At 43.7% G+C, this 27885-nt stretch overlaps 1 protein-coding gene and 2 pseudogenes across 6 annotated transcripts in view; 2 read left to right on the top strand and 1 right to left on the bottom strand.

Moving 5' to 3' along the window:
- The window catches only part of LOC129076344 (FAU ubiquitin-like and ribosomal protein S30), a 95776-nt pseudogene extending 77082 nt beyond the window's left edge, over positions 1 to 18694 (top strand).
- The window catches only part of STIM1 (stromal interaction molecule 1), a 178963-nt gene extending 158501 nt beyond the window's left edge, over positions 1 to 20462 (bottom strand). For all 6 annotated transcript variants that reach the window (XM_054580513.1, XM_054580515.1, XM_054580514.1 and 3 more), the window contains exon 1: positions 19700 to 20462. In XM_054580513.1, coding sequence (XP_054436488.1) covers positions 19700 to 19838 — 139 coding nt within the window. In that variant the 5' untranslated portion in view covers positions 19839 to 20462. The remainder of the gene's footprint in view (positions 1 to 19699) is intronic.
- Positions 20463 to 26638: 6176 nt separating this feature from the next.
- Positions 26639 to 27208, top strand: LOC129076357 (high mobility group protein B1-like; annotated as a pseudogene).
- The last annotated feature ends 677 nt before the right edge of the window (positions 27209 to 27885 follow it).

Here is a 27885-nt window from a genome sequence, read left to right as displayed (position 1 = left end):
CTGTAACATCACAAGATTTTTGTAAAGATTAAAGAAAATAATTGGTCCAAAGCCCCTAGCAGAAAGCCACAGCTCAACAAAGTTCTCTTTTCTTCCTTCTGTCTCCTTTCCTTAACCCTCTTTGAGTTCTCCCTTGAGGCGATGCTCAGTTTAGGGTACTTACTGACTATACTTCTAGAGGGCACTAGGCCCATTTAAGCACCAAACGTTTAACTCACCCAATGCTTGATCACCCCCATCCACAAATGTCCTCTACCCACTTCTTGCCAAGTGGCTTCAATTTGCAAGCAAGAAGCCTTTTCAACCTGATATAGCCAGACAATTCCTCCCTGCTTACTCATCTTCCCAAGAAACTAAACTAGAAGAGAAAGCTCCAAAATCTAAAGTGATGATAAAAGAAAGAAGAATCATATTTCCAGTGCCTTAAAACTGTAGGATAAAAGGAAGAAGTTCTGGGCAGCCTTACTTGAGCCAGGCCAGATAGATCCCACTGACAAGGGCAGGCAAATGCGCCGCAACTTCTAACCCTTCTGGGAATGCCACAGTAAGGTCCTCAGCCTGTGGGAGTCACTCAGGCATGAGGGAAAATTTAGGTTTTCACTAGTAAAGGTCAACTCATAAATACCTGATTAACCCAAAAGAACATGCTCTGCTCTGTGTCCTGTGAGAATTTACAACTGACCCAGAACAGAAGTCAAGCTGAGTACATGTTGTCAAAGCTATAACTAGCAATTATTGAGGTAAGGGAATGGAAAGGGGGAGGAGGGTAGCGGCTGGCTATAAAAGCCTAATCCAAATCAGATGAGTCCAGACTCTCCAGAGAAAGCTGCTTTTTTCTGAGAACAACCTCTGCACAAACTTCTAGTGCAAATATTACCTTGCCTTGAAAGACAAGAGCCAGCCCTCCCACTAAGACAATGGGAAATGCAGCGCTTGGGTGGGGGGGCGGGGGGCGGGGGGGGGGGTGAAGCATATTAATCCCAGGGAGTTGCTTTTGGGAGAAAATACCAATAATTCTACATTAGGAAGACATCATCAGATCAAACCTGTGAAGCCATTGACTCAGCTTCCCTAAGCACATCTGCTTCTTCCTCCATGTTTCCATCACCCTTTGCAAAGTAGGAAGGGAGAATAAAAGGAACTATTTTTCACTGAACACTTACTAGGACTTGTACAAAGAGTTTTAAACTTTTTTTTAATCCTCCCAATAATCCTGTATGATAGCTAATCAGGTACCATTTTATAAATGAGGAAACTGAGCACCAGAAAATTAAGCACCTTACTCAGGAGAAGGGCTGGTCAATGGCAGAGCCCAAATACAAATCCAGTCTGTCTAATTCTAAAACAACCTTTCTTTCAACAAATATTTATTGAGATCCTGCTACATGCCAAGCACCACTCTTGGATATATACAACAACAACAACAACAACAACAAACTCCCCTGTCTTTATGGCGTTTTCTTCATTCCTAAACTAAACTGCCTCTGTATTTAGCACACCACACATTTAATAGGTAGATATCTGAATTTCTTTCTCCTCCACCAGGCAGGACTCAACAAATAGGTATTGAAGGGAATGAATGTGATCCCTTCCCTCACCTCACAGGAATTCCTCTCAACTGCTACCAAACAGTATTCAACTGTTTATCCATCAATTCTGCATCCTTTATCCCACCTAAGTCAAGTCATATCTTAAAAGCTTCCTTGCAGTGCTAGCAGATTGGCTCCAGTCACCCAATGAGTATAACAGTAGTAGTTCAGAGTTTATGAAACACTTTACATACATTATCTTATTTAACCCTCATTAAATTAAACAAGGTAGGTATTGTTCCTGTTTAACAGGGAAACAGACCCACCCAGAAAGCTCAGTATCCTTGGACACAACTGAGTAGTAGAACTGAGCAGAGCTCAAAATGGACCCTTCCCTTCTCCTAAGAACATCTCATCATCTATTCTACATACTAGAGAAACCAAAAGGATATTGTGTTGCTACTTGATACATTCTGTTTGATTAAGCAATTTCAAATTCCCCAGTGTATCAAAACAAAACAACAACAAAAAACCACTTTGTTTCATCCTACAGTAGAATTTATTTTGATTGTTTTTAATATTTTATTACTTTTCCCATTGAAGGTATTTTAACTATATTTTATGTTCTAATTCGCCATTTATTCCCAAAGTAACAAACTTTTGATATTAAACACTAAACACATATACTTACACACAGAAAAAGGCCTGAGGATACTTTTATAAGTTTTTTCAAGTCAATAAGAAAGATAATTCAACTTATAAAAATGCCTTTAATGGCTTGCCATCTCCAGGAAAGCCTTTATCCTGTGAAGTGACACACATCAGCAGGCAGGGTTGCAGAAAGTACAAGTTTCAAATGCAAGATTAATAACTCATTATGCTCTTTGCAAAAAAAATAAAATAAAAAGCAACCCAAAGTCAACAGGTATATTCCAACACCCAAAGTTAGGCTAAGGGCTTTGTCACACCACTCCACTCCAGATAGCATTGATTAGCTTTATTAATTGCAAGAAGACCACAAGAAAGAAAAAAACTGAAGCCAGAGGCGAAGGAAAAATGATCTGAGGGAGAAGATGCCTGCTTGAGGACCCAAAAGGCATCTTGCCTAGAAGGCCCTACTGCCTCCAGTCTAACACAGCACACTCTAGGCAACCAAGGAGATCCAGGTCTGGCTTTGTTTAGGGAGCTAGTCAAGGCTCTGCCCAAAATCCTTCCCTTTAACAGTCTGTCATAAAGCCTGAAATTCCAACACTACAACTTCATTCCATTAACAAACACATCATGAGTACACACCTTGCAGGAGTGGTCAAATGAGAGAGGTAGCTCCATGTCTCATTAAATATCAGCCAGTTTTCCCTCAGCTGGTGTGGCTCAGCTGGTTGGTCATTGTCCCACAAACTGAAAGGTTGCCTGTTTGATTCCCAGTCATGTCACATGCCTGGGTTGCAGGTTCAGTCGCCAGTAGGGGCCAATACCAAAGGCCAGTTAGGTTGCACACTGAAGGCAGGTCACCAATGTTTCAGTGTTTCCCTCTCCTTTTCCCTCCCCTCCCCTCTCTCTAAAATAAAAAATTTAAAAATTAAAAAATGAAATAAAAGCCCTGGCCAATGTGGCTCAGTTGGTTGGAGCGTCGTCCCATAACTGAAAAGTTGCAGGTTCAATTCCCAGTGAGGGCACACACCTGGGTGCAGGCTCATACCCCAGTCCAGGCACATTTGGAAGGCAATCAATCGATGTTTCTCTCATATCCATGTTTCTCTCTCTCCCTTCTTTTCTCCCTCCCCCTCTTTCTAAAAGCAATGAAAAACTGTCCTCAGAAAAAAAACAAGAAATAAAAATAAAATAAATAAATATCAGCGAGACTAGAGGGAGAAGCAGAGTGCTCTGGAAAGGCAGGTCAAGAAAATAATTCTGAATTGGAGACCTTGTGGACGTAGGAAATTAGCTGGGCTTAGAAGAATAGGAGGATATAAAATCCTTTGTGCTACCTAAAGAGGTAACCAGAGGCTTTAAAAGAGACCCAGACTTGAATTCTGGTTCAGTTGCTTATAGGCTATAATGACAATTAGGCAAATTATTTTCCTTTTATGAATAGTTCCTTATCTGTAAAATGGGCACTATGAAACAATATAAGCATATCTCAACAGGCAACTATGTAAAACATTAGCCCCAAATGGCACATAATAGGATTTAATTTTCTTTCTTTCTTTTCTTTCTCCCTTCTTCTGGTTAGAACAGGAACACACAACAGAGAAGGATTCCCCAGGGCAATGAAAATTACTTGCCAGCTAACAGAGCAAAGCTTTTTGGGGCTAATAGTCAGAGAACTGACCTAAAAGAAAACCTCAGGATTCTAGAAAGTAGCAAATCCAGGCAAATCTGGATCCAGATCTCTCCACAATGAGATGTGTGGCAGCCCATTCTGGACAAATATCGTATCACCATGCATTTATTCAGATAAGCGCATGGAAACCCACTCCTTAGCTCCCCAAGAAAGACAGACCTGTGTCAATTACTTATACTCCAGGAGGCCAGAGCAGGACCTAGTGCAAGGAAGGTATTGAGTCCAGCTGTCAACATTTTAATTAGTTCAACCTTAAAAAGCCTATAACCACAAGAGAGTAAAAGGAGCCCCCAGGGATATCCTCTGCCCTTCACACAGGTCAGCCAATTAGATCTGCTCAAGTGCCCTAATTTTCATCACTGAATTCTTGGGGGAATCAAGCCTCACCAAGCTCTGACTTTTGACTGAGCATACAGGCACACACTCAGCTCAGGAAGAGCAGTTGGGTGTGGACTACAAGGAAGGAAGCATCAAATATTCCAAGGTCCTGACACTCTCCCTACATCAGTAAACTAAGACCTGCCCTCTTGCCAGGATCTACCCTCCCCCACCCCAATGTCCTACTGTGACCCATGCTCCCAGTGGCTATGCCCTAACCCAGAGATTTTCAACATTTTTATCTGATGGCACACATAAACAAGTTACTAAAATTCTATGGCATGCCAAAAAATACATTTTTTGCTGATCTGACAAAAGAAAATAGGTATAATTTTGATTCATTCACACCAGATGACTATTGTTCTGTTAGCTGTTGTCATTTTTTTTTTTATTTGACAATCTAAGGGAAAAGAGGTCAGTGCCCCTGACTAAATAGTCAGGCATTGCATGTTTTTTAAAATTTTTGTGGCATACCGATTAAAAGTCGTTAACCTAATCCACAATGAAAAGCTGGCAAAAGCTAGTTTTGATTCTCAGTTATTACCTAAGCCCAGTAATACTTGTATTTTATTTTTTTAAAGGTGTTGTTCATTTTCAGAGAGAGGGGAAGGGAGGGAGAAAGAGAGGGAGAAAACATCAGTGTGTGGTTGCCTCTCATGCACTCCCTACTAGAGACTTGGCCTGCAACCCAGGCATGTGCCCTGACTGGGAATCAAACCAGTGACCCTTTTGTTGACAGGCCGGTGCTCAATCCACTGAGCCACGTCAGCCAGGGTAATACTTGCATTTTAAAGGTGGATCTTTCAAAACAAAATGACTTCAAGACTAGAAAGAATAGAACTATATGGTAAACCAAGAGACAAATGTAAAATTTGAGGGACCGAGGGGTAAAGCTTCTTGTTCAAGTTAATCACAAGATATTACACTCCAAAGCCAATCAGCTTTATATTTCCCAAAGATTCAGGTCCTCTCCCTTGCCAACTGTACCAGGTGAAATGTCAGTATAGTACATTTTTCCTGTTGTCATTGAGGGTGAGAAAGCAAGGTTATAAGAAAAAGTGATAACAAAGGACAAATAAGGTAAAGAGAGCAGATGAACCAGGAAATTGTATAGATGATCAGACAATTCATAGGAGGAAAACTAATAATAATAAGTCACATTTGTATAAGACTAAATACTTGTTACATTATCTCATAAGATCTGCATGCATCAACCTTGTGAGATAGGTTCTGTTATCCCCAAAATACTTGATATGGGGAAACTGAGGCCCAGAAAGGCCAAGAGTATCACAACCCAAACTAAACTATGTCTACCTAATTCCTAGTCTAGTGTTCTTTTTTACTAAACAAGATATCTCATAAAGAACAATGTAAATACTCCAAAGAACCAAGCCAGGAAAGGGGAAGAAAAAGAAAAAAGTTTCGAAGGAAATAAGTGGGGGAAAAATGCTTCAAGATCGAAGCTACAAAACTTAAGTAAGCAACTATTTAATTAATCAAAAAATCTTCTTGCTTTCCCCCTCTCTACTCTCTCAGAGGGTGCATGACAAGACATTAGGCAAGATGGTCCATTTTGGGCCTGCTCCCTTGACAGTGAGCTGACAACTACAGACCTGCACATGTATAGTCTACTCCCCTTTTCAAGAGGACTCAGGAACACATGTACTAAGTCAAAGGGATGACCATAGGAGGACTCTAAGCATTAGCTTTGACCAGCAACTGTATCCCATATCTTTGTCCCAAACCTGGGCTTACTCTACTCCTCCCTGCAAAGGATAGCCTAAATTTATCTATCACTCTGCCCCAACACCTTGAGCCAGCTGAAGGTAGGCAGAAGACCCTGGAAAAAAAGGAAGGAATCGGAATCATCTTCTCTCAGACCAGGATCAACTGATAGGGTATTATCACAGTATTCCTTGGGCAACTCCATTTCCCAGTAAAAAATTGGAGATGTGTTACTATGAAAAACTTGGTATGTTCACACAACAGAAAGCCCCAACTGCAAGTGAGTGGTCAGCCTACAACGAAAGACCTTCCATGAAAAATGGCAAGTTTACATCTGCCAAAATACTCACTACATATAGAGGCTCCAACCCAAACCATAATACTGGAATAACACACTCACACAGCACTTAAGAGTTATATGAAGTACCTATCTTCCATTGCCTCCATAAGTTTGAGATTAATACTCCTCTGTTTTTGCAAATTTGGCAACTAAGATTCAAAGATAATAAGCAAGATCTTACCTGTTCAAGATCTTACAAATAGAAAACAGCAAAGCCTGGATAGAACAACCCAGGTTGTTCTATCTCCAAGATTCTGGTTTTCCTACAGGGAAGACCCAGCTCTGTTCAGAAGCTTAACAACTGAAAAACAAGACTTGGATTCTCAGACTTGGCATCTACCAAGGAGTTACCGTATAACCTTAGGCACAAATTGTTTCTTCTTTGGGCACCAGAAAACTCATCAGTAAAATGGAGTGATGTGAAGCAAGTGTAGAGATAAGAGAATTCTTTGGTTCCTGGAGTACTATGAAGTGTGTCTCTTGCGGAGCACTTCAAAGAAAGTCAATTACCCCTCCATTCATTAACCCCAGCACTGCCTCTCCTTCAGAATGCCATATATTTTCTGTTAATGGCACTATCAGAATCCTTATTGCCCACACTCAAAACACAAGCATACCTTTGACTTTTCTCTTTCCTCCCCTCCATACACTTTAACTCCTATGAAGTCTACCTCCACAAGGCAAATCCTGAGCTCTGGTCATGAACAACTGCAGTCTCCTATTTACATTTCATGTCGCCAGCCCCACACATGCCAGTGCATTGCACACACTCTGTAAGATTAAGCTCCCCCAACAAAACTCAGGTCATGCCTCTCCCCTGCTCAAAACCTGCAAGAACTAGTTATTTTTTTACAAAGTCAAGTCTAAACTCTTTAGCCTGACATTGAAGCCCCTCATGGGCTTTCCTCGGTTAATCTCTTTTGCCTTATTTTTTTTACTCTTCTTATTTATTTATTTTTCACCCAAGGACATGCTTACTGATTTTAGAGAGAGGGGAAGAGAGGGAGAGACAGAGGGAGAGAAACATCAATCGGTTGCCTCTTACCACGCATCTGACTGGGTCCGAACCCACAACCCAGCCATGTGCCCAGACTGGAAATCAAACGGGCAACCTTTCAGTTCACAGGATGATGCTCCAACCAACTGAAGCACACTGGCCAGGGCTATAGTACTCTTGTTCATAGATGCCACTCTTCAGTCACTCTGAACTAATACCATCTAAAGACTCTTCCCTTTTTCCCACGTCATGCCTTTACGCATGATATTTTCTCTGACCTACCTCATATTTCTGCATGAAGTACCTGAAGACCCAGTAAGCTACTTCCTCCTCCACAAAGTTTCTCTGATCTCTTCAGGCAGAGGTGATCCCATTTTCCAATAGAACCATCAATATCGTTCAGAGGGCACTGAACCTAGACTGCCTTGCACAATGAGCTATAAAATGGGAGACTTGTGAGGATTAAACAAGATCATGGCTCTGACTGGTTTGGCTCAGTGGGTTGAGCACCATCCCATCAATTGAAAGGTCACCAGTTCGATTCCTGGTCAGGGCACATGCCTGGGTTATAGGTTTGGTCCCAGTCAGGGTATTTTCAAGAGGAAATTGATCGATTTTTTTCTCTCACACATTGATGTTTCTTTCCCTCTCTTTCTCCCTCCTTTCCCCTCTCTCTAAAAATAAATAAAATATTTTAAATAAATAAATTATAAACAAGATCATGTATGTAAAAGTATGTAGCAGTCTTGTTATAGAGTAGGTACTCAATAAATAGGAGCCCTTATTATCTATAATAAAGAAAAATGGGAGCATACATCTTAACTCCTCAGTCCTTCTACTGGGCAGGGATTGTCACATAACATATAACATACATGATAAATGTTGACTGAAGAGGTAAAGGACACTACTCAGGTTCAGGCCCTATCCCAAAGCTTATATTCAGAAGAACTCAACCATAATGCTATTTTTGGAAGATATAAACTGAATACACACCACTCTGTGAGTATATACTTCACTAATGTGATACTGCCATTCAGAATTTATAAGTGAAATATGCCCTCTCATTCCTTCCCCCATCCCCAAAATACTAATCTCACGTTCTTCCAGGTTACTTAGGTAGTAGAACAAATGCCAGTAATAGTCTGACAAACTGTGCACTTTTTAATCCAAATGCACATCTCTACCTAAATTCGTACAGCTATTTCATTCTCTCCCCACAAGTTATTAAACTAGAAACAGCATTGACCTTTGGGTTAGATAAACCTAAATTTAAATCCTGACTTAGTCACCTTGAGAAAATTACTTAAACTCTCAGAGTTACTGTTTTCTCACCTATAAAATGGAAACATATTCACCTTTAAGGGTGTTGTGTAGATGTAAAGCACCTAGCCCAGTGCCTGGAACAGGACATGTATTCAGTAAACAGTAGTTATCATCATTATTTTTATCACTGAAGTTAGTTGAGTTGTCTTAATTACATATTTATCTTTTTAGAGACATGAAGTGTGAGTTCCAGTGAATTTTGCCCTTGTCAGTGAAAGTTTCTTGAAACAAGACTTCCACAAGTATGACTACCCAGCAACACACACACAAACATACAGAACATATTGCTTATACCTGAAGAGCGCTCATCTCCCCAGGCTGCTGCATTTTAGATGCTGGCTCTGGGAACTTGGCAAACATGGACACATTTGTTTTAACATACACTGTAGTGATGAGAGTTCTGAGAGCTTCCTGAGAGGCCTGAGATAACCTAGAGAGGCCAAATAGGAGCAGAGATTTGAAAGTCTGCCTGCCTGCCTGCCTGCCTGCCAGTGAGATTTCTGGTTATCGCCTAGGCCAGAACTCAATGCAAAGCAACAGGAGATTCTTAAACATAGTTAACAGAAGAAAAAGACAGGTTTGTCCTCATTAGACCATACTGACAGCACAGTTGACTCTCTTATATCTTTATATCTTTGCCCCTTCCACAAAGTCTCTCTCGAGGCCCTTCCCCAATGCCTTGAAGGAAGGCTAGTGTGATATCTACTCAAGATGGAGCTCTCAGAGGCTCAGAGAGTTCTCAGAATCAGAGATAACATTTAAAAAGCCAGTGATCTTCACTGGACTAGCCTACTTTCCTGCAGCAAAACAAGCCTAGCATGAAAGAAGGCTCCCTCCTCCATCCCACAAGCCAGGCTAAGAAAAGCAGTTAAAGCTCATTCTATTCATTTGGCTGCCTCAACTTTGAACTGGGGTAAACCCATGTGGACCATGGAACCAAAGACAGGAAGCAGCAAGACCCAAGGAAGCCTTGCCCGTGGATCTCACGTCAGTTTTCTCTGAGTACAGCCCAGCTCCACTCCTACTGCAGCCGCTTACTCAGGGTAGCCATTGCTGTGACAAACAAAAACAGCCAGCCAGAGTCAAAGAAAACCATCCCCCAATATGACTGATAACTGGCACTGAGCTCAATAAACAGGGATGAAGTACTACTCAGCAGAAAAACAGCACTCACAGAACTCCTTGGAAAACCTATCATGTGAATTCTATCCCTAATCTCAGGGCCCTCTTGTCTAAGTTTTTGGTAGGAACCGATGTCAATGTACCTGGCCCTCTCCCTCCATGCCTACTGAATCCAAAAATCAACTCGCCACTCCTTCACTAACTCAACAAATATCTTTCAAGTACATACTGTCTAATCAGCACTGTGATAGGTATTAAGGATAGGTACTATGGTCAAGAAAATGAACATGGCTCTTGCCCTCAAGAGAGAAGAAAATACGCACACATACACACAAAAAGACTTCAAAGTATATACAACCCTTTTATATAAACTAACTCTTTTGACCCCATTTTCCAAGTGAAGAATCTATAGTTTGAGTCATAATGTCAGTCAGGACTCAAGCCAGTGCCCAGTGATCTTGATTCTACAACATGATGTCTCTTGCTTGAAGAGGCACAAGCAGTGTATGAAGTGCACAGATACCATTGCAGATAGCACATGCCACCAGTCTTATCAGAGAAGAGAAGGAACTTATGGATAGTGTTAATGTCAGGGAGCATTCACAGAGGAGTGAAAGGTTAGGTAGCAAGAAAGGTGGAGAGGGGAGAACATCCTGGGAGGAGAGTAAAACAACTTAAGTGAAGACAAAAGAAAAGCAATATAAGGTGTGTTCTGCAGACCAGGACAAAGAAAAAATCCTTGCTGGCCCAAGGTGTTGAGAGAGGAATAGAGGAGGATGAAGTGAGCAAAGTGATCTGAGGCCAGAACCCTGGGCCAGGAAGAAAATGATCACCCATAGAGGGGTGTTAGAGCCTGTACCATCTCCATTCCAAGTCCCTAGAAGAAAATAAAAGTGCATTTTTCTTGACTCACTTGAGGTTTCTCTTTGCACGGCCTTCCACATAAAATAAATCTGCTCCATTCAAATATTACAGGACCATAGCCCTCCCTATTCATGTCTCACCTGCCCTAGCAAGTTGTGCCAACATAGGTAAGACTGTCAAATTCTTAGTGCCCAGGAAGCTTCCCCTTGGAACTTTCCAGGTAGCCACAAGTAATCCCACCAGGGCTTAGATACATTTACTCTGCCTATGGAGGCCCCAAATCCATACATAATGCAACCAGCTGAGCCAAACAATGGTGAAACATACAGTACAACACTCTGACCCACCTCCTTCAGGAAGCCTACTCTGTACATCCAAACAGAGATCTCTCCTTGCTCTGAACTAAGATTGCCAAGAGAATGGTATAGAATGCAGATATTAATCACCATATGCCACAAATATTACTAAGCTTCTTTTTCTGTGCCTTATTATAAAAGCTCTCTAGCTGCGGGGGGAGGGAGGGCGGGGAATCTCCTCAGAATCTGCACTTGACAATGGCTTTGTATACCCCCAATTCTGCCCAGCCCAATTTCTGTAAACATAATACAATAATATTATGAATTACTTTTTGGTTCTCCTCTGTATGTATCTCTGACCCCCTAACAACCCAAACTGTCTGCATCAGGGTAGAAAGGATCCACAACAGAATAGGAACAACACATAAATGAAAATCAGACAAAATTAGATTCTAACCCTGGCTAAGACCTTGGGCAAGTTTGTTCCTTTCATATGTAAAATGAGTTTGGGAGAAATGGTCCTTAAAAATCCTTCCAGCTTTTTCATACTAGAATGTTAAGTCCTAGCACCTAACATCAATGGCCTAAAAGGTCAGAGTAAGTTTTTCATCTGTTAGTGTTTCAGTGCCACTCATAAGTCTAGTTCTCAGAAGCCAAATTGGGGCAGTAAAAGCTCAAAGGCTGTACACTGGGCTGCAAAACTGAAGGTACCCAACAAGGAGTTTGGAGACAGGCCTAGAATCTAAAATAAAAAGTTAGTTTAGGGTCCTGGCTGGTGTGGCTCAGTGGACTGCGAACCAAAGGGCTGCCAGCTCAACTCCCAGTCAGGGCACATGCCTGGGTTGCAGTGCCGGTCCCCAGTAGGGGGCACACAAGAGGCAACCAAACACTGATGTTTCTCTCCCTCCCTTCCTCTCTGTCTAAAAATAAAATAAATAAAATCTTTGGAGGAAAAAAAAAAGCTAGTTAGGATCGTGCCTAAGACAAGAGTGTAGAGGGAGGGGACATGTCAACTCTACAGGTCAAAGCAATGAAGTCATGCAGGAACCAATAGGACATAATAGTCAAGGAAGTAAAGACTCTACAGGACTGTAGTAGACAAGCAAAGAAAAGCTAAGAGGACACAGCATCTAGAAGTCATTGTTCCCAAGATCACAGCCCTAGGGTGAAATCACGGGTATCCTCTAAGATGGTTCCCAGTGATCTCCCCTCTCCTGATATTCATGCCCTTGTGTAATCCCTTCACCTTGAGTGTGGGCTAAACTTATTGATTTGCTTCTAAGAAACTTGGCCACTCCCTGTCACTCTCTCTTGGATCACTTGTCCTGGAGAAAGCCAACTGTAATGTCTTGCGGCAGCCCAATGGAGGGGCCAATGTGACAAGAGTCCAAGGCCTGCCATACAACCACATAAATTAGCTTGAGAGCAAATACTCTCTCTTAAATTGAGCCCTCAACACCAGCCCAACAGCCTGACTGCGACCTCATGACAGATCTTGAGCCAGAGGCACCCAGTTAAGTGGCACCCAGATTTCTAACCCACAGAAACTGTGAGCTGATAAATGTTTACTACTTTAAGGCTCTAAGTTTTAGGATAATTTGTTATGCACCAACATAGATGGAGACTATGCTCATCTGGTCAGAGATTCTAAGCCTACAGTTAGAGGGTATGGGATGGAAATAAGGTCAAATACTAGCACTCAGACTTTATCAACAGCTTCCCTATAGTCTAGCAGAGGTGTCCCACCTTTTGGTGTCTCTGGGCCACAATGGAAGAAGAGTTGTCTTGGGCCACACATTAATACACTAATACACTGTGTATTACAGTAATACACTAATACACTGTGATACATAATCACAAAAAATCTCATAACGCTTTGAGGAAATTTACAATTTTGTTTTGAGCTGCATTCACAGCTGTCCTGGGCTGCATGCAGCCTGCAAGCCACAGGTTGGACACCCCTAGTAGAGAAAGCCTTCATATAAAGCCTAGTTTGGCCACACCTAGAGTCTATATATGTTCAGTGGGTATATCTGAAATAAAACAGTGGAACTATAGCAGGTTCAGAGAAGCAACCACCCTTAGAGAGGAGCTACTATAAGTAGATACTCAGATTCTGACAAAGGCTTTTCAGCACACAAAAGCAAAGGTTGAAAGGACCCTAATCGTGCAGTACTTTGGAGTTTATAACGCCCTTTCACCACATAAGTTATCTCATTTGATCCTCACTACAAATTTATTCATTAAGGTTATTCCCTTTCTACAAATGAAAAAACTAAGGCTGAGAGAGATGAGATGGCTTACCCTCCTCTAGATCCACACCCCAGTAAAGAAAGGAACTTGACCTCTGAAGATCCCCTAAATCCAGATGTTTATGTGGATATATAATACAACTCAGACCCTTCTGCAAACCAAAGCCAATCATTCTCACTTTACATTAGGCTTCTATCCAGTCCCACCCACTCATTTCCCAACTCCCTCATCCCACTACACACAGGTCCTTTGTGGAATTAGACAATTTCCCAGCTACTCATCACTGCAGTCTCTTGGTAAGGACGACACTGATAAGAGTCTGGTTTCTTTAAAATCTTAGACAAACTTCTTCCAAGTAAAGTGAGGCTGTTGGACCCAACGTGGTCTGGATGATTTTTCTTAACAATGGCCAAGAATGAGAAATTCTAAAACAGTGAACTTTCTAAATAAATGAAGCTTATTTCTTCAACTTTACCAAACCCTTCCCAAGGAAATATTTTTTAACTTCTAACCAAGTACCTAGTAAACTATAGTAGAATCAGAATCAGATAATAAACACCCTTCAATTCAGTCCCACAAACTTTATAGGATATAAAGTACACTACATGACAAGGCTTGTCCCAGCAGCTTGCTGTCCTAACCCTTGAGGAGCTTATGGTACATCATGGAAAGCAGGCACATACACAGGTAAACTCCAACAACATAGTATAGTGGGTAAAATTATAGACTCTGCCACTCTCCAGAGCAGCAAGAGTGATAGGTAACTGGACTGACTATTCAAACACCTTTGTTAACACAGCTATCTCTAGACCATTGAGGCTACAGGCTCTCAGTGCCAGATCAGTGAGCGACGCATTGACCGGTAATGTATTTGATAAAAACAACAAGGGCTTGGTACACAGATCCTCAGAGTTATAGTTCTGATCCTGCCACTTTTTAGTTATATGACAAAGAACACAAATTTCTCAGCTATAAATTCTACATCTTTAAAATGGGTATAATAATAAAAACAACCCTACCTACTTCCAAAGTTGAGGATAAAATAATAGATTGAAAAGGGATAAACAGATCTGAGTTTGGATATGCCCTGGGCTAGCAACATATCCATGCCCTCAAGTGAGGTTTAAAAAAATATTATTTTTAATGGAGAGAGAAAATATGATCTATTCAGACAGGCCCTGGATTCAAGCTTTTCCAACAAACTTTAACAAAACTTTTAGGCTGGGGACAATAAAAAAAGAGATAAATAAAGTATAACCCTCCTCCCTTCTTCTACAAAGAGCTTATACTTGTGAGAGAACAAACATATACAATGTACTAGGTGTTACATTAGAAATTTATACAAAGTGTAAAGTGTCCAGAGGGTAACAGAAGAAAGCTCTGTTTGCTATTATTTTATTTCTTAAACAGTTGTGGGCACATGAGTATTCAACGTATTATCCTTTATACTTTGTTGTATATCTTAAATACTTCATAATTTTTTTTTATCAGTAGTAACAAAAAAAGAAAGCTCTGTTGAAGGCCCAGTTTGGTGTCTTTTTCCCTAAAATTCCGACAGCCAGAGTTTCTGGCTTTCCTGGAGAATTGTTTCTCATAAAGTAAAATGTATGACCTAGAAGTCACACAGCAATATATGTCAAAGCTACTCAGCAGGAAATGAGGGGCCCTTTAGGGCTCAAACCCAAGTCCTGTGTAGATCTAAGAAACCACGCCCCTGTACAGGACCTCATCCCTTCCTCGCCAGACAGCAGGAGTTCTTAATGTGAATGTGAAGGCTCCACATTCCTTTTTTTTTTTTTTTTTTTTTTTTTTTTTTTTTTAGAGAGAGAGGGGAAGTTAGGGAGAGAAACATTAAAGTGTGGTTGCCTCTCATGTGCCCCCTACTGAGGACCTGGCCCACAACCCAGGCATGTGCCCTGGCTGGGAATTGAACCAGCAACCATTTGGTTCACAGGCCAGCGCTCAATCCACTGAGCCACACCAGCCAAGTGAGGGCTCCACATTCTTAAGGAGCCCATGGGTAGAATTCAGGGAGACCTATGAATTTGGATGGGAAAGAAATTACATCTTTATTTTTCAATATTCTCTCATTGAAAGTTAGCATTTCCTTTAATTATATATTGTAAGCAACTGACTACAATATTATAAGCAGTACCTATTATTTTGTTACCAATAAAAATTAGTTATTTTCATGTCACATTACATTGTTGGAGATATCTTAAAACACTATTTACAATCATCAAAATTAATTCAAAACTAGGGAGTTATGAGACCTGATGCTAGGTCACACTTGACTGCAATCTTCCTGCCTACGTACGAGCCCTCATGCGAGGTAGCTGGCCAACGATGAAGCAACTCCTCCCACTTATTGTTCAGCAACCAGTGAGACCTCATGTACTTACACCGGTGAACCAGACATCTACAATGCTCCCTTTCCTCCAACCTTCCCTAAGTCAAACAACTTAAATAAATATATACTGGGTTGAACTAACTGATGTTTCCACCTCTCAACTTTTGAATTAGGCAACCACTTTTTATCTCCCCAAGATCTGAAAAAAATTATGAGGGAAACTGAAAAGCCTCCCCCAGCTCTCCCAAGCACGGTTAGTCACTTGCTCCTCTGGGCTTCCTGCAGCCTTCTGTATGTATATACAATAACTCTTTTCACAACGTTTATCACAAAGTTTTGAGAGAATGTATAACACAGTGGCTAGGATGTAGGAGGAAGAATCAGACTGCCTGGGTTCAAATTCTGGCTCTACTTCCTAATATTGTATAACCTCAGGCGAGTTACTTAACTTCTCTATGATTCCATTTCCTTGCCTACAAAATGGGGCTAATGCCTAGAACACAGGATGACTGGGACAATAAAATGGACTAAAATGTTTGGAATAATGCCCATGACACAGTAAACACTAAAAAACGTTAGTTGCTATTATTACTGATGTTATTAATGTCTTACGGGGAACTGGCTTCTGCTCTAGCTGGGTCTCTATCCTGCCCCTATTCCCCATCTCAGCACTCTGTTTATGTTTTTTTTCCCAGCACTTATCACAAGATAATATATTTATTTCCTATATCCCCACTAGACTGTAAACTTCATGAGGGCAGAGAACTTGTCTTTTTGTTCATCCTTAAATTCTCAACACCAAACATATTGCTTGGCCCAGAGCAGGCACTCAAATATTTGTTGAATAAATAGCACAAGAATTGGCACTGTTCAATGTTTGCTAAACAAATTAACCAAGCTGAAGGTAATTGTCAAAGCTGAGACATGGGCACAGATGATGTCCTAGCTGCCCCAGGATTACTGTGACCCTCTCCCCAGCCCCCAATATTAGCCTCAGTCAAGCCCCACCCACCTGCCCTTGGCCCCAGTCCAGTTCCGGGAGCCACCCTCAGCTAAAATTAGCATAGCCACCAAGATGGCTAAGCCATTTATAGCCTTGGAGGCAACAGCAACTAGCTGGGTGGGCAGGCAAAGCTCTGGCCTCCTACTCCATCAGGGGTTTATTGAGAAGCCAGCCTGCACCCACCAACAGCCTAGAGGCCTATCCTCCAAGGCCTGTTCTAGCTATATTGAGTCAAACCACAGTTCCTGATTAGAGGACCTCACTACCTCCAACACTAGCAGTCACAGCTCCAGACTCACCCAGGACACCCTCACACACATTCTGGAGAAAACATTTTGAGTTTCCACAAGCAATGAGCCCAGAGTCTAAGGGAGGTTCCACATATGAGTTCTAGGACAGCTTTGGAAATGCAGGCCTCAGAGTAGCACCACCAGGCACAGATCTTTACTGAGAAAGTGACTTAGCATAGCTAGGTGTACAGGCATCGAAGAGCCAGGAGGTGATAGGAATGGCCTCTCCACTGCCCAATGAGAAGGCCTCCAACCAGAGCACCTACTTTCACTGCAGAGTCAGGCCTCTATGATGGCCATATATATCCAACAACAGAAAAAGACCCAATTCTCTCACCCCCTGCAAAAGAAAAAAGACAAGCCTCTTCTCAACTCTCTGCTGCAGAGTCATCAGGGCCTGAATTAGAGTTACTAATTCACCACAATAAAAGTAACATTCTCTTGGTCTTGCCCACTGCTCCTTTAATAGGGCAGAGTGTGAGAAGATGGATGTGATCTAGGACTTAAGCATCAGAAGACCTGCCTATAAGACTTAGCACAGGACTCAGTTTGTTAACCTATAAAAATAGGGATAATACCATATGCCCAACATTCTAATAGGGCTATTGTGAGACTTGTAAGGGAAAGAAACGTCGTGTGACTTTAAATAAAACCTTTAGAGAACATACAAATTGACTGGGTATGTTGACTCTGATTTACAAAAGTGGCACTTTTAAGAGCAAGTGAAACTAATGTGTCCTGAAGATACAGAGGGACTAGAAAGACTACAAAGTTCCTGGCTACATAGAAAGCATCTCCCCAAATCCTATAGCAGAACCCATTCCACAAGCCACCTCTTTGCAAAAATGAGTTCCTTTATGAGTCAGTGATAAGTTTCTAGAAAGGCCCAAGAGGATGACACAATAGTGCCGGGCGGCCTCCAGGTTCCCACATTCCGGCACCTAGGGTCTCTAAGACTTCCTCCCTGGGATTCAGTATCAGTGACAACAGAAACTACTTTCTAAGGTGAAAGGAAGAAAAGACCAAAAAGAGAGGCCTAAGTGGTATAATCAGCACATCCAGGCCTCTGAAATATGTTATGTGAAGAGCTGTCTCCATAAGCTCAAGTCGGGGGGTGGTTCTGCAGGATGCTGGAACGCCTCTTACCTATCACCCCTACACACACTCACACATAAACACATTATTTCTGATAGCTAGCTAATGCCTAAAATTAAAAATTCATCGCTTTAGCTCGTGTCTAAACTATACAATACCTCTCCCATAAAAAAAAATTCATTTTATGTGAGGCACTTATATTTTAGGGTTAAAAAAGGACATATCAGTTATAAACAGGGATAAACAGGGTGTCACTGGAACAGCAGAGAAGTTCCTTAGAGCTGTTTCACAGTTTGACCTACATCTGCCTACCAGTCTTTCTCTTCACAGCCCAACAAGAACCAAGCTTTGAGTTATGTTTCAGGGGCCAAAGAGGCACAATATGGAGAAATAGGATTAATATGCAAGAGGGACCTATCTTCAGAGCAACTGACTAGGTGCCATGCTTGTACATAGAGCAACCCTGACTTCACCTGGAACCCAGCCTTTGGGGTACCTGGAATCACACACAAACTAGTCAAGGAAATTCAAAAGGGATTTCCTAAGAAAGGGTCTAAAGTAACAGAAGTGTCCAACCTTTTGGCATCTCTGGGCCACATTAGAAGAACAGTTTGTCTTGGGCCACACGTTAAATACACTGTGGCATGTAATCACACAAAAAATCTCATAATGTTTTAAGTAAATTTACGATTTTGTGTTGGGTCACATTTACAGCCATCCTGGGCCACATGAAGCACACGGGTTGCGGTTTGGACACCCCTGGTACCACCAAAGCCAGCTTCTGAATACATCCATGAAACTTCCCAGCCACCATGACCTGTTTCTTTTTCCTCCTCACATCAACCAGTATCCACTGAGCCATACCCTCATTTGAGCTTGCCCACCTCAGAAAGAACCCAGCTATAAACTCTCCCCACTCTGCAGCCCACTGCTTTGGGCAAAACACTATGACATAGTGAGAGAAATAGGAAAAGGAAACAGAATTCCTTCTGAGCCTCGTGAAAAACAACTGAATTTTAAAAGGGTGCTTTTCTTCTGCAACAAAACACTAAGGTTCTTACTATCTGACAAGGTTCCATGAGTATATAGGAAAAATCAGGACAGAACAAAAATATCATAGAATCCCTACCCTCATCAGTCATAAGAAACAGAATAAGTCAACAAGTGGTCCCAGAAGTTTTATCATGCCCATGCTGAGAAAAGACCATTTAACTCCCTGGTGGTAAATAGAATTCCATCTAAGGAATTGCCTTGTATGTGAAATGGGCACAGCTAAGAGACCACAGATTACCTAGGGGAAGGGAGGGACTAGGGTTCCCACACTTCTTGAAATATAGAGGCACACCTTTACACACCAATACAGTTGGCCCAGCCCTTACTTTTCCTGCCCAACCCAAGTAGCCTCAACCTCCCTATGGCGCCAAGTGCTGAAATTGGCCAACAGCATTAGACTTATCATCTGCCCAGGCCATTCTTCCTGACAAATAGTCCTAAGAAGGGGGTCTTGGCTTGCTGATCTGAAAGCCTAAGGTGCCCCAAAAGAAGACTTCTCCTCACTGCCAACAAAAGACATTCTGAGGAGGAATAAGGAAAGTTGTTGAAGAGAGACAGAGACATTAGCCATAGCTCCGGAATGGACAGAACTCCTTGGACTACTGGGAACAGGCAATGCCATGTGTGGGTCCTCCATCAAAGGCACACGTAGAAAACTAGGGTTCAGCTTGCCCTTTCGGACGCCTCGGTTCTGAGTCAAAGTCCCCGGCCCAGTGCGGCCAATAGCAAGGCCTTACCTGCTTCAGTGGACTCCTCATTATTGGCGCCCGAGCCGGCTCCTGTCGCCTTTTCGCTGTGGCTATGGCTGAGGCTCTTGCCATGATGCAGGAGGAGCCCCCAGAGGAGCCACAGGGCAAGACGCGCGCACACATCCATGACTCCAGGTCTCAGTCAGCATGCACCTGATGTGGACACCTCGGGATCCCAGAGGCAAAGCCCGGAGCCCGGGAGTGCAGCCGTCGGTCCTAGAACCCCCAGGCAAGATGCCCTCGAGGCGCCGCAGCTGTCCAGGCACTCGAGTGCCTGCCTCCTCCGACAGCTAAAGGTCAAATGTTCCAAGTTTGGGCTCGAGAGGAGGGCCGTCGCCTCCGGTCCAACAGTGGGTCCGCTGGAGTTGGGGCGGCCTCAGCGCCCAGTTTGCCCGGGCCGCTTCCGGAGAGTTTGGACAGGGAGGCTACGGGGCCGCTGTCAGTTCCGCAGCCGGCTACACCCCTGAGAAAGAGGGCGGGCGGGCAGGATCTCCCTCTAGCACGGGAGTGGAGCAGGGAGAAAAGAGAGGGGTAGAAGGGGGCACCTGGCCTCGCCCCGCCGTGGAAGGGCGAGCAGCACAGACTCCGGGAGGGGCGTGCGACTCGCAGGCCCCCGCGGGCGCGGACGGCTCCAGGATCCCAGGCCTCCTAGGCCGAGGTCAGCGCCCCCGCCCAGTCCCGTGCCCAGGCGGCCGGCTGTGCCCAGGTTCAGCAGGCGGACGCGCACGGGCCAGGCCCGGGACAGCGGCTCCCCCGCGGGCGGGCGGGCGGCGTGGGGCGGGCCCGGGGCTGGCGGGGGCGTGCTCTCCCACAGGCCCGCCCCACGCCGCCCGGCCCCCTGCGAAGTCCGGGCCCGCCCCAGCGCCGGGTTTATCTGGGAATAACCTGTTGGAGGCAGCAGCCGGGTTCCCCCAGCCCCCGGTGGGCTCTTCAGGGCCCCGACTCGCGTCAGTCTCCGCCAAGACCCTTCTCCCGCACCAAGGGTCGGGTCCCGGCCTCCCTTTCCCCCACGGGAGTCACTCCAGCGCTAACCGCCCCCAAACAGGCGGATGGGCCCCTGACACGCAGTTGCTCAGGTATCCCAGGCCTGCGGCAGCAGCGGCGAAGACGGCAGTAGCTGCCCTGCCCGGATCTCCAGGCCTCAATGCTACTCCACTCTCCTCAGTTCTAGACCCGGGCTGGACAGAGCCCCGCGGCACAAAGATAGCCGCCCCGAGCTCCTTCAGGCGACAACGGCCCTGCCGGGTTCGGCCCGGGGTGCGCTCCCAGCCCCCACTCGGAGCCGGCTTTCTAGGCTCCGCCCCCCGCCGCGCCTTGCAGCCACTCCTGTTTCGCCTCTCTGCGGTTTGGGAACCCGCGCGCTTCGTCACCCTTGTGCAGCGGCCCCTGGCGGGCCAATGTGGGTGCTGCCGTCAGCACGAGAGCTCCTAGAAGGCCCTGCCCCTTTGCAGACGGTTGGGGCGTGAAGCGAGGACCCGCCCCAGGGGAGGCCCATTAGGGACTGCCAGTGTTTTCAGAGGAAATAATGCCAGAAAACGAAACGTCCAAACCACTAAAGGTAAAATTGTTCTACACGTCCCTTAAGCGTCGGCTAGAGGGCCCAATCTGCCTTCCAGGCCCCCCTCCCGACCCATCCAAGCTAAGTAGGATGCCCTCCCTTCACTCTCACCGCCTGTTTTCCTACCTGCCTCTCAAATCCCCTCCCCTTTGAGGTTTTCACAGGTAGGGCCTGTGGCTGGTTCTTCCCCGCATCTCACACTCCCAGCTTTCTGTGTCACTTGGAGGAGCTGTTAGCGACCTGAGAATGAGTGCCCTAGTGAAGGGAGAGCCACGCCTGGGCCTCCTTCAAGAGAGCCTGCACTTCCTGTTCTCTTCTCAAGTATGCTGTCAGCAAATCTTTACTGAAACCTGCTCTGTGCCCTACCCTGTCCTTGGCACCAGCGGCAGGGGAAGGGATTAGGCCCAGTCCCTCCTCTGACTGACAGTGTGCTAAGCTAGTTACCTGTTCTGAGCAAGCCCTCCAAACCGAGAACACGGATTTGCCCAACAGCTGCCTGGCTTAAGGGTTAGGCTGTTAATATAAAAATACACATCTAACGTCATCTACTACCACTCTCCCCACTCTTGTTAAGCTCCAGTCACACTGACCTTCTTTAAGTTCCTCAAACACATAGAACCTTAGTCATTTGTATCTGCTATTGCTTCTGCCTGAAACGCTACCCCCAACCCCCAGCTCCTCATATAGCTAGCTGGCCTGTCATACTTTTTTTTTTTTTTTAATTTATTTGAGGAGGGGGGAGAAAAAGAGAAACATCGATTTGTTGTTCCACTTATCTATGCATTCATTGGTTGATTCTTGCATGTGTGTGCCCTCACCCAGAACTGAACCACAACCTTTGTATCAGGAGGATGCTCTAACCAACTGAGCAACCTGGGCAGGTCCTCATTCTTCTAGGTAGAATTCAAGTTCTCCTCTTCAGAAACTCTAAACTCTGACCACCCTCCGCCCAATCCAGAATTGGACCATACACATGTCTGCCTCCCATAACCCCATAGGATTGTGAGTTTTCAGAAGTCAAGGGCTGTGCCTTATTCATCTCTGGGAAAAGGATCCATTCATAGGCCCTGCACATAAGTTGACATGAGTTAATTCATATGATCACTCAAGTATTTATTAGCTAACAAGTCTTTATTGGGGAACTGACCAACAGAAGGAATATTATTCAGCCATAAAAAAGAAGGAGGCCTGTCCTGGCTGGTGTGGCTCAGTGGATTGAGCACCAGCCTATGAATTGAAAGGTCACAGGTTTGACTCCTGGTGAGGGCATATGCCTGAGTTGTGGGCCAGATCCCCAGTTGAGGGCATGGGAGAGGCAATGGATCGATGTTTGTCTCAGTCTTTCTCCCTCCTTTCCCCTCTGTCTAAAAATAAATAAATAAATTTTTTTAAAAAATAAATGGAGGCCTTGGCTGGTGTGCCTTAGTTGGTTGGAGTGTCATCTCATAAACCAAAAGATCGCCTGTTTGATTCCCCATCAGGGCACATGCCTAGGTTTTGGGTTCTGTCCCCAGTTGGGATGAGAGGCAACCACGATCTATGTTTTTCTCTCACATCGATGTTTGTCTGTCTCTCTCTCCCTCCCTTCCCTTCTCTCTAAAATCAATGAGGATGTCCTTTTATGAGGGGGAAAAAAAAAGAAGGAAATTCTACATGCTACTGTATGGATGAATCTTGAGGACACTATGCTACATAAAGTAAGCCAGTCACAAAAGACCAATACTATATGATTCTACTTATACGAGGTACCAAGAGTAGTAAAATTCACAAAGACAGAAAATAGAGTGGTTGCCAGCAGCTGAGGGGGGTAGGAGAACACAGGGCATTGTTTAATGGATTTAGTTTCAGTTTTGCAAGATGAAAAGAGTTCTGGAGATAAGTTGCAAAACAATGTGAATGCACCTAATATGACTGAATTATACACTTAAAATGGTTAAGATGGTAAATTTTAAAGTTATATGTATATTACCACAATTAAAAATAAAAATAAATAGTGTCTGGGGGCCAAAGCCATGGTCCGGACAGCAAAAGAAACATTCTATTCTTCTCTCTGCCTCCAAAATCATGATGTGGCAACAGAAAAGCCAGTTCCCCTCTGGATCTCAACTATAAGATGAGTAGGTACCCAATTATTGATCTAATTCAGCTTTAGTATTCTATAAGATGGGACCATCCTGAGACATTCTGGATCTTCCTGGGTCAGAAGCTGTAACTCTCACCTTAATAGCCACTATGATGGATCCTCATGCGAGTATGGCCTCTGTGAGAAGAGAGTTTTTTATTTTTCATCTCTCTGTCTTTTTAAAACCTATACACCAAGGCTTTACCATGTGCCAGGTGTATCTCCCTTAAATCACTTTAGAGCTTTGCTCCTAATAGATATTCTGCAGATGTTAGTTAAATCAAATTGGATAAGCAGTTCTCATGCCACTATTTCATAATTTTCAAGAGCTTTCATATCTATTATTTCATCTTCTCCCTCACACGAACTCTGCTAGATAAGACAAAGGCTATGCTCATTTTACATATGAGTAAACTGAGGCTGAGGAAATGAAGTGGCAACCACATCAAGCTCTCTTTCTGTTTTGGGATTTCCTCTTCATCCATGAAGTCTCAGCTCAAGTGAAATAAGTGTCCATGCCTTGATCAATGATGACAGCCTAGCATGAGCCAAAAGTTATGATTAGTTTTAAAAAGACCAAGCCCAAAGCTCACTGCTACTTCCTTTGGCACTTTCCCTGACTTTCTCTGTCTCTGCTACACCTTAGAATACTTATATAACTGGATTTTGATTATCTAATAAGTATCTGTTTTCCCCCATTAGACCCTGAGCTCATCAAGGACTGCATTTTATTTATCCTTATAGTCTCCCAGGCTAGGACTTCACTTGGTACACACCTGGTCCTTAATAAAAGTGAATGAATGAATGATATGTGACCTGTACAGCAGCCTAGTTGTCCTTCCTTACGCCACAGGGCTTCTGGATACCAATAGCTTTCATTTGGAAAGTGAGAGAATCTTCAGCAAAAGTGAATCTGAATTTCTGAATCTTCAGAAATCTCTGGCTCAGAAAATTTTAGGAATTCCTGAATCTAGACTGTGTTATCAGTGGAGCTCCCTGGTGTCCAAACGTGGCAAGTACAGCTATCACTGAGGAAACTACCAGAGCGAAGCTGAATGGAGAATGAAGAAAGAGATCCTGGCTTCTAACAGATCTTTCCAGGCTAGTTTCACAAAGACAATCAGTTCTACAATTTTACTGCCAATGTTTACTCACTCATTTAACAGCTACTGAACACCTGTTTGTAACAACCCAGTTCCTACTCTCAAAAATCTCAGTTTTTAGGACATTATCTATCTATCTATCTACATATATATGCAAATACGCTAATATATTAGGTCTGTCCGGAGAAATTTCAGCCATTGTTAATATAATGATAATGGTTTGCGTGACATTGATGCAAACCTGGCAGCCAAGGACAGCGGACTGGAATGTTCATGCATGAACACTCGCGACTTAGCTGTACTGGTCAGTGGGGGATGTAGATGCTGTTGAGTGGGCACATATACTGTGTGGCCTTGCATCACAATGACTGAGCGAGTAGAGCAACGAATCTTCATCACATTTTGTGTAAAGCTTGAACATTCCTCTGCTGAAATTATCCGGATGACTCAGAAGCCTGCAGCTATGGGCAACTGGTGATTGGCAGCTTCATCAGGACAACATGCCCACTCATGCATCACATCTCGTGCAGAGTATTGTGGTGAAATATCAAATCACCCAGGTAACTCAGACCCTCTACAGACCAGATTTGGCCCCTGGGACTTCTGGCTTTTCCACAAACTACAGTTACCTTTGAAAGGGAAGAGACCATCGATGAGATTCAGAAAAAAATATGACAGGGCAGCTGGTGGTCATTGGAAGAACTGTGTGAGGTCCCAAGATGCCTACTTTGAGGGGGACTGAGGTGTCATTGTCCTATGTACAATGTTTCTTGCATCTTGTATCTTCTTCAATGTGTTTATTTTCCATAGTACATGGCTGGATACCTTCTGGACTGATATACACACACGTACATACATACATATATAAAGAGAGAGAGAGTGCACGCAACTAGTACTTGCTGATAATGTCTTGAAAGGAATTGGTACAGGGGCAGGTGAGGGAGCACAGAAGAGGGACAACTGGCTGACGCAATCAGAAAGGCTGTGCACAGGCACACAGATGGGGTGAGGGTAAAGGATTCTGGAATTAGACTGCCTAGATTCACATCCTGACTCTGCTGTGTGACTGCAAATTGAGTTGCTTCTGAACACACCAGGGCTGAAGAAGAAGGAATTTCCCAGATGGGATTATGCTAAGTGACCTGGGTACCACCTAGTTTGGAGAGCCTCAAAGACGCAAAGTTGTCCCAGAGACAAAAAGGAAAACCATGTTCTGCCTGCTTGGGAGAAGGGACCCTCCTGGAGGATAGGGCAAGCCCTTGGTCCCCCTCCCCCTATCCAGTTAGTTCCTCAGAAAGAATCAGGAACAATGGATCAGATGATGCTACTCTAGAACTTTGTTTCATTTGTCACTTCCCCTGTTCCTTCTCCCTGCCACCTCTTCTTTTGACCAGTATCTTCACACGCCACAAAGTGGAACATCAGGCTGTCTTTAGAAGTAGCAATGAAGGGGAAACTCCTACTTCCACTCCTCAGGCAGACTGAAAAAGGGAAAAGCAGGGAATACAGAGGAGTCCCAAGAAAGATGACTCCCTAGAGCCACATCAGAGACAAAGGAGGACTCTGACTTAAGGATTATCCTGAAGAGGCTGGGACTAGGACTGAGCAGAAGACTCTTAGGGGCTACTGGTGAGCTCTAGGAACTGGAATTCAGCAGGGATTAGGTTGGGAAAACCCTCTCAGAAGCTACCAGGACAGAAGTAAGATCAGTTCAGGGCCCTTCTCCTCCTCCTTTTTCTCTACCCCATTTTTTAGGGGAACCAAGTCATCATCATTTTGACCTTGAGAAAGAGGGACGAATTGATCAGGAGAAAGAACCTGAGAACACCATGGGCATATGGAAAAATTAGCTAATGTTCATTTGTTGCACCCTGGGCTATCTGCTAGATATTTGTATTATCTCATTTAATCTCACAATACCACAAAGCACACAGTATTGTCATTCCCGTTTTAAAATGAAGCTAAATGGTTGTTATATGCTCTTATACTTTTGTACGATTCCTGTTTAAGATATATCTCCCTGGCCTCTGGCTCCTGCTCTCACAGCCACTCCAGTACGTTGAGTCCCATACAGACAGTGCCGGTGCAAGTGCAAGTCAATGGGTGTAAGCAAATCTGTGCTTGCTGAGGAAAAATAATTAAACATGGGCAAAGCAGATCCTAAGAAGCCAAGAGCAAAATGTCATCATATGCTTTCTTTGTGCAAACTTGTCAGGAGAAGCACAAGAAGAAGCATCCAGATGCTTCAGTCAACTTCTCAGAGTTTTCTAAGAAGTGATTAGAGAGGTGGAAGACCATGTCTGCTAAAGAGAAAGGAAAATTTGAAGACATGGCAAAGGCTTGTGGACAAGGCCCATTTTGAAAGAAAAATGAAAACTTATATCACTCCTAAAGGGGAAACAAAAAAGAACTTTAAGTATCCTAATGCTCCCAAGAGGCCTCCTTCGGCCTTTTTCTTGTTTTGTTCTGAGTATCACCCAAAAATCAAAGAAGAGTATTCTGGCCTATCTATTAGCAATGTTGCAAAGAAGCTGGGAGACATGTGGAATAAGCTGGAGAAGTACGGAAAAGATAGTGCTGAACACGAAGCTAAAGGAAAACCTGATGTGAAGGGAAAAAAAATAGGTGATGGGGAGTTGTCAAAGCTGAAAAAGAAGGAAGACAAGGAAGATGAAGAGGCGGAGGGGGAAGATGAAGATGATGGTGATGAATAAATTGGTTCTAGTAGTTTTTTTCTTGTCTATAAAGCATTTAATCCTCCCGCCACCCCTGTACACAACTCACTCCTTTTAAAGAAAAAAAATGAAATATAAAGGTGTGTAAGATTTGTTTTTAAACTGTACAGTTTTTTTTAATCCTCATCTGAGAATATATTATTTTAAAGATTTTATTTATTTTTAGAGAGAGCAGAGGGAGAAAGAGAGGGAGAAAAACATCAATTGGTCGCCTCTCGCACACTCCCAACCAGAGATCTGGACCACAACCCAGGCATGTACTCAGACTGGGAACTGAACTAGCAACCTTTCAGTTTAGGGGATGATGCCCAAACCACTGAGCTACACCAGTCAGGGCAAGGATATGTTTTGTTTTGTTTTGTTTTAATTGATTTTAGAGAGAGAGGAAAGAGGAGAGAGAGAGAAAACAACATCAATGTGAGAAACATTGATCAGTTGCCTCCTGTATGTGCCCTGACTGGGGACCAAACCCTCAACTTAGGGCCAATATGTGCCCTGACCAGGATCAAGTCCTCAGTCTTTTAGTGTATAGGATGACACTCCAACCAACTATACACTACCTGTCCAAGGCAGTTGTGTCTTTTTTGGTATAGTTAACACACTATCAAATGTGTCTTTAGACAGCCCTGTCCTGGTGGTATTTTCAATAGCCACTA

Source organism: Pteronotus mesoamericanus, unplaced genomic scaffold (genome assembly GCF_021234165.1).
Source record: "Pteronotus mesoamericanus isolate MK-2021 breed Mesoamerican mustached bat unplaced genomic scaffold, CSHL_Meso_final contig_590, whole genome shotgun sequence".
Classification (NCBI taxonomy): Eukaryota; Metazoa; Chordata; class Mammalia; order Chiroptera; family Mormoopidae; genus Pteronotus; species Pteronotus mesoamericanus.
The sequence above is the reverse complement of the archived record's forward strand: the minus strand, read 5'-3'. Positions and strand labels throughout refer to the sequence as shown.